Genomic DNA, 12034 nt, shown 5'->3' on the forward strand with positions numbered 1-12034 from the left:
TGTGCGTGTGAACTGTAAAGACTCTGAGTGGTTCCCCATCAACAGCGGGGTCAGGCAAGGCTGTGTTGCCGCACCAGAACTATGTAACTGTGTCATCGACCACCTGATGTCCAGAGTCTGTGTGCGAGTCCCCGGGGTGTCACTTGGAAACCACACCCTAAAGGACCTCGAATACGCCGATGACACCACCCTGTTCAGTGAGACCGCTGACCAGCTCAGGGAGGCCCTCGGTGTGTTTGATGAGGAGACCAAACAGCTCGGCCTGAAAATCAGCTGGTCCAAAACCAAACTCATGCATATCGGCGATGGACCAGACCCACCACCCTTCTTATTTGAGGATACCCCTGTCCACTTTGTCCTTACCTTCAGATACCTCGGCTCGACAGTCACCAACACCGGCGACCTCAAACGAAAGGTGGACCGCCGTCGCGCCCTTGCAGCCTCCGTCATGCAGTCCCTGTGGAGACCGTTGTGGCGACACCGGCACATATCTCGGGACACCAAGTTGAGGGTCTACAATTCCTCTGTCATCTCTGTCCTTCTGTACGGCTCGGAAACATGGCCGCTGAATAACATCCTGGCGGCCAGGCTAGATGGCTTTGATTCCAGAGCCCTCAGGAGGATAGAAGGCATCACGTGGAGCCAGCATGTCACCAACAAGACCCTAAGAGAGCTAACCCAACAGCTCCCAGCCTCTCGCCTCGCAGCAATGCGGCGAGTGCGCTGGTATGGCCATGTCATCCGCCTGCCGGGGGAACACCCCACGCGCAAATCCTGGACTTCAACCCGCAGCGAGCTGGCTGGAGACGCCCTAGAGGCGCCCCCAGGACTCGCTGGCTGGATGTATTAGCCCAGGACCTTAAGGCCTGCAATGTGACTATGGCACAAGCTCAACACCTTGCCCACAACAGACCCAGATAGAGAGACCTGGTTGCTATGGTCGGCTCTACGCGCCCTGAAGTGCAAGAGGACTAAGTAAGTAAGTAAGTAAGTGTCATGTTTGTCCTCAAACAAAAAACATACTAAAGTTAAAAAATTATTTTTCTCCCATCTTTTTCCATTTTCCTTTTCTAAAAATGCTCCAGGGAGCCACTAGGGTGGCACTAAAGAGCCGCGGGTTGCTGACCTTCTCTGTAGTGACAGTCAAACCTTTATTTCATTTTTTTTACACTAAGATACTTTAATGCTTGGCTCATGGCTTAATTGTTTTGCCTTACCTTGTTGGCCTGCGCAGTTCTCTGTGCCGTGTAGAACTCGGCATCTGCCCTGGCCTTCTGTCGTGCCAAAAAAGCCCCATCTGTGAACCACACAGGGTGTCGTGACGAGACAGAAAGCAGAAAAGTGCCAAACGCTACAATTGTGTGCTCTGCTGCAGTAGTGTTACGAACCAGTAGGATTCTACAATTTGGCTGAGATTCAAGCTTTTCTGAATGTAATAGTGCTCTGATCATAACTGTTTTTCTTTCTACAGACAGTTTGGTGTGTCGAGGAGATTGCATCATCCAAACACACTTGTTGTGTCCAAGAAAGCTGATGAAAGTCAAGATAGTGCTTCTACAACTTGAAATTTAGTAAAGGTAGTGCGGGGGCTGTAACATTGGGTCACAAACAAATAAGGAAGACAGATATTATGCATGATATTTTAGCTGTGCAGCTGCTGGGACATGCCAAATATGTACTAAGGTGTGAAAAAAAAAAGACTACAGTATATCGCAATCTTATTTCTGAGTCCTCCCCAGGATACACACCCTCAATTTCAGAGATCTTTTTCTCAGTTTCCTTCTCCATGACTTTCTGTCCAAATTTGATTTCTGCCACTTCGGCTACTTTTTCAGCCTCTGTAAAACACATAATTCAACATCTGTTTTTTTTTCCATGAACACCTATATTGACATCGTAGATTATATTATTACTCTCTTTACCAATCACAGCTTTGATCCTTTCGGTCTCTGCCTCTTTCTCCACAACCTTCTGTGTCTGCTGGGAGATCAGCAGTTTTGTCTTCTCACTCTCCCTGTGGGTAAACAATGGTGATTGCACATTAGAGATGAAATAGTATGAACATTTTTCACTATAATTGTGACCACATTTATCACAGTTCTCAATTATTACGGCGAATGTGCCGAACAGCAGGACAGGAGTAACAACTATATTATTACCTGTCACTCTTTATAAATCCTTGTCCAGATCTGAATGCTTATTATTCAAATGTTTACCTAAGTTTGAAGCAAAGGTGGTAATACTAATCGCTACGTTTGCAGGACGAAATCAGGACTTGCAGCGCGGTGCCTCCCTGTTTAAAGCGTCGCCTTTATCGTTTGTTTTGAAGCCCAAATACCTCCAAATTGCGCTTCACACTCCCTCTTCATCAGGGGTGCTCACACTTTTTCTGCAGGCGAGCTACTTTTCAATTGATCAAGTCGTGGGGATCTACCTCATTCATATATATAATTTATATTTACTTATTTATGAAATATATGTTTTTGTTAACAAGTTAAAGGTGTTTAATGATAATGCAAGCATGTTTAACACATATAGTTAATATTGTTAAAACATTAAAGGTGTTTAATGATAATACAAGTATGTTTAATACATATAGTTAATATTGTTAACAAGTTAAAGGTGTTTAAAGATAATGCAAGCATGTTTAACACATATAGTTAATATTGTTAACAAGTTAAAGGTGGTTACAAATAATACAAGCATGTTTAACACAAATAGTTAATATTGTTAACAACTTAAAGGTGGTTAAAGATAAAACAAGCATGTTTAACACATATAGTTAATATTGTTAACAACTTAAAGGTGGTTAAAGATAATACAAGCATGTTTAACACATATAGTTAATATTGTTAAAAAGTTAAAGGTGTTTAAAGATAATACAAGCATGTTTAACACATATAGATTCCTTTCTTTCATGAAGACAATAATATAAGTTGGTGTATTATCTGATTCTGATGACTTGCATTGATAGGAATCAGACAGTAGTGATGATAATGTCCGCATTTTCGAATGGAGGAGAAAAAAAGTCCTCCTTTCTGTCCAATACCACATGAAAGTGGTTGGTTTTTGGCATCTTATTTGTCCAGCTTCTGTACTCCTTTGTATACACTTTACAAGAAATACATTGTCGGCAAACTCTGTAGCTTGCTAGCTTGTGCACGCCAGCTTTCTGAGACTCTTATTTTGGTAGCGCAGGCAGGATGAAGCAGAGCTTTTATTGTGCAACTGTGCAGTCGGTCTTTGGAGTTTTGACGACAGGTACGGCGCCAGAGTCTGTTGAAATAAAGTGTTTCTCGCCTTCCAGTCGGTAATTTTAATGAGCTGGCAGCAGCCAGCGTCATCTCAGAAGACCCTCGGGTGCCGTGAATGTCAATCAAGTGACGTCATAGTGAAGATTTATGATCGCTCATTTTTAGGACAATTTTTTTAATGCCTGGCTGGTGATCGACTGACACACCCGCCGAGATCGACCGGTAGATCGCGATCAACGTAATGAGCACCCCTGCTCTTCATTAACCAGTAGAATTGTCTTTTTATGCCATTTGACACCATGCGCCTCTGATCTGTAGTCACCGCCGCACAGCATCATGCAGATGATGAAACTGTACTGGTATTTTTCAAAAGCAGTATAAAACAGCAGTATAGCGCTCATGGTGGGCCAATTAATACGGAGTTATCAATAAAAAGAATGGAACATTAGTGCAAAAGAGTTTAACTGTGTTTAATCCAGGGATGCGACAACTGCAGTTGACTGTAGAAGATGCTGTTGTCTTGTTTTTTAAGGCATGTTAAATTTGGGCCGTTTTGGGTAGGCAAGCCCCGATTAAATAGATTTAAATGTATTTTAATGGACGGCGCTCATTTAAAATACAAGTGTTTTGATTTAAGAACACGGTCGAGGAATTAATTGAGCTCGTAAAATTGACGTACCACTGTATACTAAAATCTGAGATATATTACTTAAAATAAGCAATATAATCATCCAACAGAACATGAACATTTAAACTGTTCTGTTGAAAGATTGATTACAGACAGTTTTGATAGCACTGTGTTTCTTCAGTTATGCCTATTACTGGTCATTTAGGTCACAACTTTTAACTACATTAGGATACACTGTCAATGATGTCTGCCTTAACGATGTATGCAGCAGGAAGAAATACAAATTTTAACCTCATATTTTTTATTCAAGCCATTCATTCTACAAAAACCCCATGTGTTCTGACCATACTTGCCAACCCTCCCGGATTTTCTGGGAGACTCCCGAAATTCAGCGCCTCTCCCGAAAACCTCCCGGGACAAATTTTCTCCCGAAATTCAGGCGGAGCTGGAGGCCACGCCCCCTCCAGCTCCATGCGGACCTGAGTGACGTGTTGACAGCCTGTTCACACGTCCGCTTTCCCACAATATAAACAGCTAATGATCGAGGGCGAGTTCTTGGTTTCTTATGTGGGTTTATTGTTAGGCAGTTTCATTAACGTCCTCCCAGCGCGGTAACAACACACAACAACAGCAGTCAAGTTTTCGTCTACCGTAAAGCAGTTCGTCTGCCGTAAACAGCAATGTTGTGACACTTTTAAACAGGACAATACTGCCATCTACTGTACATGCATATGTGACCCACCCATAATGTGTCACATTTTTGTGTTGATTTATTTATTTTATTTTGTGGTTTGAATTCGTTTTTGGAGCTGTCATTACACATTTATCAGTATTCACATTGGTCAGTAGGGGGCAGTAGGGCGTTTCTTCCCAATTGAATGCTATCACCTGCAGACCGGAAGTGTCTTGTCATTCTGATGAGAGCGACCAGTCTGTGAACAATTGAAACGTCCTGTGTGCATTTTCCTCCTGTATAACAGGTTAGTTTTGGTGAATCAACTCACTGAATAATATCCATGTGATCTTTATAAGTTTAAGTACACATTCTGATGGTGGAGCCTAACTCTAAAGTGTTTGTGAGTTGTAGTTTGTATTTGTGAATGAATCCAGTGCACAGCTGCAGTAATCAATACAAAATGGCGACGTGAGTACGCAATGTTTATATAGGAACTTCTGATCCTAATTCAGACTCCCAAATTAGAGCTCCCGTTTTCTTATTGATTTTATAATGTATATTTGTATAATGTGTGTGTTCTGAAATAGTGACAGAGAATAGAACAAGGATGGACAATTCAACCCTTAACTCAACAATGAGTAGATGAGTGTTATGTGTGTGTATATGTGTAAATAAATGTATACTGAAATTCAAGTATTTCTTATATATATATATATATCTATCTGTTGCTTGCAGAAGAAAAATGGATGGATGGATGTTTAAGACCATTAAGATCAAACAAACACACTTAGCAGGCCTGGCAATAAGCTTTAATTGCTGTCGAGAGAAGGGCTTTTACATTTTGTCTGGTTATGGTGGATGATTAAGCTTTTAAATCTGGTATTCAAATAAAAGTGAACCCCTGTGGACTTCTGGAGGCAGGGCAACATCTGACGGCCAGACAGCAAAACGGTGCCTTAAATCTAAAATACCTCCAACATTGACCCCCAAAGCTAGTATCCGGCGTAAAGGAAATACAGTATAAAGTATTTATTCTTCTAAAAAACATAAAAATACAGTTAGCAGGGTATCTGCAGGTTTTAACAGGTTAAATTTAGGACTTTTTAAGATTTTTTTAAAACAAAATGAATGAAATTTAAGAGCTATTTCCAGAGGTGTCACAAGATCTCACTTGTGCATGTACAAGTCAGTCAGCCCCACAACAAGAGAATAAAGAAAAATAAGTAACTACAATTGCGGACTTGCACATAGTACTTAGGTAAATTTCTACCATAAATGGGACAATGTTTTCTGGAAAAAGGGGTGCTTTTAAAACACTTCCTTGTGGTCTACATAACATTTAATGGTGGTTCTTTTTTGCCCAGATTATGTTTTACAGACCATCTTCAATCTGCTTTCTGGATGCGTCTTTTTGTAGGCGGTCTTATTTACATGGCTTAACTTTGACAGCGTCTTCTCAACTTCATCCAATTTGTAGTTTTTAATGCTTCCAATGCGAGTCTACTGACAGATATGTAAGTTTGAGCTATACATTCATTTGTATTAATAATGACAACAGCGAAGGATGCATGTGCATGTACAAGTCAGTCAGCCCCACAACAAGAGAATAAAGAAAAATAAGTAACTACAATTGCGGACTTGCACAAAGTACTTCGGTAAATTTCTACCATAAATGGAGATATCCGCTGATGTCACAATTGGGGAAAATTAAAATTTAGGAGGAAGTATGAAGAAAGGCAAGATTGTTTTATAAATGTCTCCGCAGTGGCGAAAGACTAATCAAACCATCTAGTAGCTGGTTCCATCCGAAGTGTCCCCCAGGACAGCAGGCTCGAGCATACTTGCCAACCCTCCCGGATATTCCGGGAGACTCCCGAAATTCAGCGCCTCTCCCGAAAACCTCCCGGGACAAATTTTCTCCCGAAAATCTCCCGAAATTCAGGCGGACCTGAGTGACGTGTCGACAGCCTGTTTTCACGTCCGCTTTCCCACAATATAAACAGTGTGCCTGCCCAATCACGTTATAACTGTAGAATGATCGAGGGCGAGTTCTTGGTTTCTTATGTGGGTTTATTGTTAGGCAAGTTTCATTAACGTCCTCGCAGATCGGCAACAACACACAACTACAGCAGTCATGTTTTCGTCTACCGTAAAGCAGTTCGTCTGCCGTAAACAGCAATGTTGTGACACTCTTAAACAGGACAATACTGCCATCTACTGTACATGCATATGTGACATTAACATCTACGGCTTTTAGAGAGTGCAGTGCACAACTGCGCACACAACAAGGAGACGAAGCAGAATGCATCATCAGAGAGGGTGTTCAGCATGGTTCGAAAAACAGTGACAGAGAATAGAACATGGATGGACAATTCAACCCTTAACTCAACAATGAGTAGATGAGTGTTATGTGTGTGTATATGTGTAAATAAATGAACACTGAAATTCAAATATTTCTCTTATTTATATATATACACACATACATATATATATATATATATACATATATATATATACATACATATATATATATATACATACATATATATATATATATATATATACATATATACATACATACATACATACATACATATATATATATATATATACATATATATATATATATATATATATATATATATATATATATATATATATATATATATATATATACATACATACATACATACATACATACATACATACATACATACATACCGGTACATACATACAGGTAAAAGCCAGTAAATTAGAATATTTTGAAAAACTTGATTTATTTCAGTAATTGCATTCAAAAGGTGTAACTTGTACATTATATTTATTCATTGCACACAGACTGATGCATTCAAATGTTTATTTCATTTAATTTTGATGATTTGAAGTGGCAACAAATGAAAATCCAAAATTCCGTGTGTCACAAAATTAGAATATTACTTAAGGCTAATACAAAAATGGGATTTTTAGAAATGTTGGCCAACTGAAAAGTATGAAAATGAAAAATATGAGCATGTACAATACTCAATACTTGGTTGGAGCTCCTTTTGCCTCAATTACTGCGTTAATGCGGCGTGGCATGGAGTCGATGAGTTTCTGGCACTGCTCAGGTGTTAGGAGAGCCCAGGTTGCTCTGATAGTGGCCTTCAACTCTTCTGCGTTTTTGGGTCTGGCATTCTGCATCTTCCTTTTCACAATACCCCACAGATTTTCTATGGGGCTATGGTCAGGGGAGTTGGCGGGCCAATTTAGAACAGAAATACCATGGTCCGTAAACCAGGCACGGGTAGATTTTGCGCTGTGTGCAGGCGCCAAGTCCTGTTGGAACTTGAAATCTCCATCTCCATAGAGCAGGTCAGCAGCAGGAAGCATGAAGTGCTCTAAAACTTGCTGGTAGACGGCTGCGTTGACCCTGGATCTCAGGAAACAGAGTGGACCGACACCAGCAGATGACATGGCACCCCAAACCATCACTGATGGTGGAAACTTTACACTAGACTTCAGGCAACGTGGATCCTGTGCCTCTCCTGTCTTCCTCCAGACTCTGGGACCTCGATTTCCAAAGGAAATGCAAAATTTGCATGGTTGGGTGATGGTTTGGGGTGCCATGTCATTTGCTGGTGTCGGTCCACTCTGTTTCCTGAGATCCAGGGTCAACGCAGCCGTCTACCAGCAAGTTTTAGAGCACTTCATGCTTCCTGCTGCTGACCTGCTCTATGGAGATGGAGATTTCAAGTTCCAACAGGACTTGGCGCCTGCACACAGCGCAAAATCTACCCGTGCCTGGTTTACGGACCATGGTATTTCTGTTCTAAATTGGCCCGCCAACTCCCCTGACCTTAGCCCCATAGAAAATCTGTGGGGTATTGTGAAAAGGAAGATGCAGAATGCCAGACCCAAAAACGCAGAAGAGTTGAAGGCCACTATCAGAGCAACCTGGGCTCTCATAACACCTGAGCAGTGCCAGAAACTCATCGACTCCATGCCACGCCGCATTAACGCAGTAATTGAGGCAAAAGGAGCTCCAACCAAGTATTGAGTATTGTACATGCTCATATTTTTCATTTTCATACTTTTCAGTTGGCCAACATTTCTAAAAATCCCTTTTTTGTATTAGCCTTAAGTAATATTCTAATTTTGTGACACACGGAATTTTGGATTTTCATTTGTTGCCACTTCAAATCATCAAAATTAAATGAAATAAACATTTGAATGCATCAGTTTGTGTGCAATGAATAAATATAATGTACAAGTTACACCTTTTGAATGCAATTACTGAAATAAATCAAGTTTTTCAAAATATTCTAATTTACTGGCTTTTACCTGTATATATATATATATATATATATAGCTAGAATTCACTGAAAGTCAAGTATTTCTTAAATGTATATATATGAAATACTTGACTTGGTGAATTCTAGCTGTAAATATACTCCTCCCCTCTTAACCACGCCCCCCCCCCCCACCTCCCGAAATCGGAGGTCTCAAGGTTGGCAAGTATGGGCTCGAGGATGCAGTTTTATCTGGTAAAGCTATAGTTTAAACATAGTTTGATTTCCAATTTTCGGCAATTACGCAGATCCCCAAATACACAAAAGCAGGTACCAATAAGTAAGTTGGTTTTGCATAAGTCCCCTTTAAATAGTCAAAAGCACATCCATCTGGCAGTGTGCTCGGGGTTTGAACCACACATTAAGTACTTTCTACTCACTACAAAAGAAGCGCTAGCAAAGAGAGCTAGGCTTGACCTGCTTAGGGAGAATATTACCGAGAGAAGCGCGACCACTCTCCTTTTATTTTAAATTTGATTCATTTTTCATTTTAGTTTTTATTTCTGGAAAAGAGTTCAAAAAGTTCAAATCTAATTTGTAAGTCGCACATGTAGTTATAAAATACATCAAAGTGCACTTGCATTGTTTTGTAATCCAGCCATATTATAAAAGGTTTCCTTGTGCAGTCATATACCTTCTCATAGTAGTTTTCTTAAAGGAAATGTGGGCCAGATGATCTTGTTGTGACATTATTCATCTCTGCTTAACAATGGCAGTGTACCACGTTCATCCTATCTTACCTCATCTTATGTACTCGAGTCAAGTTGTCACGGAAATTTAGACTTTCAGCTTTAATCAGTTGCAATCAATGACAGCTTAAATGCTGGAGCGTATGGACATGATCAAATTCAAGAGTTTCCCTCCAAACAAAAACTGCATGCACCTTTACTTCCTGTTTACTGGAGAGTATTACTGTGTTCACTTACTGCTTCAGTTGAAATTGGGCCAGAAACCTAATCAATGGAAAATGTGTATCTTTTTGTCTGCGGACTCTAACTGGCAGTTTATATCCCTTGGTTTCAACAATAAGTTGCCTTTAGTTTGTTATCGAGACTGCATTATTTGCTCATTTACTGTTCAAATTGCGCAATTTTAAAATGTTCTGTGCGCTTATTCCATCTTGCTTTGGCACTGCTCGCCCGCACGAAGAATGGAAATGGAAACTGCCTCTATGATGACTAAGCAACACCTGCATGCTGATGCATGTGTCTGTGAAAACTGAATCAAAATGTGATCAACCATCTGGCATTTATCTCACTCTGGATGTCATCTATAAACTAAAGCCTGATTTTTACGGGGTGTGTGTGAGAGAGCACATGAAGTCACTGTAAGATGCGCAAAGACTGACATGAACCAGCTGTGGTTTCCTTTACAGTACTTGGCAGTGAAAGTTACAATAACAATAAGTCAATCCAATTGGCCTGGGTGGGTGGAGGGTGTACACAACACAAAGTTAGGAAGGCAGAGAACATTCTTTGTTGACACATGGGGAAAAAAAAAAAAAATCTTACATCAGTTCGTAATTCCTGCGGATGCTCTCTGGGATGTTAGGCTTTGTGACACGAACTGCCTGCAAAAAGTCCAACCAAACACAAAAAGGATCAGTTAGTTCCTAGTCAGCTTAGATGCAAAATCTCCAATTGGTAAGAGTATTGGTTTCCCAGAAAGAGTTGTTATTGTTTCAAATTGTCCTAGTTATTTATAGGAAACTCAAGGCCTGAGTAATATCACTCAAGGGAGAGTCGAACACTCGGCAATGAATTGTATGTTTATCCGCTGGGTTTCTTTATTAAAACTTTCTAAATAAACAGTCTTGTACTGATGGTTGATCCTGTGGGGACGCTGGGGGGATCTGCAGAGGTTGTGAAAGCTAACTTTAAAACACTTTCTCTCTTTCTATGACACTGTACACAATGTTGACATGAAACTCAAGAGGTGTTCAGATGTCGGTTACACACTAAATTCACAAACCTACTTTTGATATAAATTCATACATCAAATTGTTGAGCAAGACAAATCTCAGGCCCCTAAATGTGAATGTTCTCACATACACTTGTACCTTGTTTTTGTCTGCTCCACTTCTCGTAGGAATCGGTCTTCAACACACATTTTTACCAAAAGTGAATTACGTGAAATGAATTATATTAATATAGCACCTTTCTCTAGTGACTCAAAGCGCTTTACATAGAGACACCCATTATCCAAGTTACATTTAAGCCAGTGTGGGTAGAACTGGGAGCAGGTGGGTAAAGTATCTTGCCCAAGGACACAACGGCAGTGACTAGGACGGCAGAAGCGGGGATCGAACCTGGAACCCTCAAGTTACTGGCACGGCCGTTCTACCAACCGAGCCAACACTCCCATCCCCCTAAAAAAATAACTTTCAACATATGAAAACTTTGGCAAAGCTTTCATTTGTTGAACCCTTTTGTTTATTTTGCTGCCAGTTTTTTTTGAAGTGTTACACATTTTAATTCCTAAGTTTCCATTTTTCATTCCTCAGTTTTCTTTTTTTCCACTTTCCAGTAACGTGAAAGTGGAAAAAAAGATAACTGAATCTAAAAAAACGGAAGCAAGCGTCACCTAAACTGCATCAAACACATTTGAGATGAACCACAACATTATGAGCTAGCTAGACTATGTGCTCGGCGAAAACTTTTCCATTGGCGGTCCGGGGGCCAAATCCAGCCCAGGAATGACACCATAGTGGCCCCCGACTTCAGTTCAAAACTTTGGAGACAAACATTTTTGCAGCAAACTCTTAAAAACACAGTTTTTCTGTTGTATAGAGAAACTTGGACCATTGTAAACACTGGCAGATCCTTGACATTTTGGGATCCAAACTTGTGATTTACATAACTGACGTGTTCTTCAAGGCATTGTTTAAAGTCCGGTCCTTTATGGCGGTTACACATTTTCTTCGTCATGTGAATTGTGTAACTACGTTGTTGCTATAGCTTGTTAACTTCAGATGCAGTCACAAGTCATTTGTTCAACTTCTTAATTTATACTAGTAGTGTTTCTCAAGGTTCAATTTTATGTCCTGTCTTTTTCATCAGTTGGTCTCTTCAAAATGGTGCCCTACGAGTTCAGTTTCAAAACTTGTGAGACAGATTATTGCAGCAGATTCTTAAAGGGGAACATTATC

At 40.2% G+C, this 12034-nt stretch overlaps 1 protein-coding gene across 1 annotated transcript in view; it reads right to left on the reverse strand.

Moving 5' to 3' along the window:
- Positions 1-12034, reverse strand: part of LOC133623034 (erlin-2-like) — a 40938-nt gene that overhangs the window by 7768 nt on the left and 21136 nt on the right. Inside the window, exons 9-12 of the mRNA XM_061985950.2 lie at positions 10398-10456; positions 1923-2014; positions 1749-1838; positions 1218-1297 (exon numbers count right to left, since the gene is read on the reverse strand). Coding sequence (XP_061841934.1) covers positions 1218-1297; positions 1749-1838; positions 1923-2014; positions 10398-10456 — 321 coding nt within the window. The remainder of the gene's footprint in view (positions 1-1217; positions 1298-1748; positions 1839-1922; positions 2015-10397; positions 10457-12034) is intronic.

Source organism: Nerophis lumbriciformis, linkage group LG12 (assembly GCF_033978685.3).
Source record: "Nerophis lumbriciformis linkage group LG12, RoL_Nlum_v2.1, whole genome shotgun sequence".
NCBI classification, from domain to species: Eukaryota; Metazoa; Chordata; class Actinopteri; order Syngnathiformes; family Syngnathidae; genus Nerophis; species Nerophis lumbriciformis.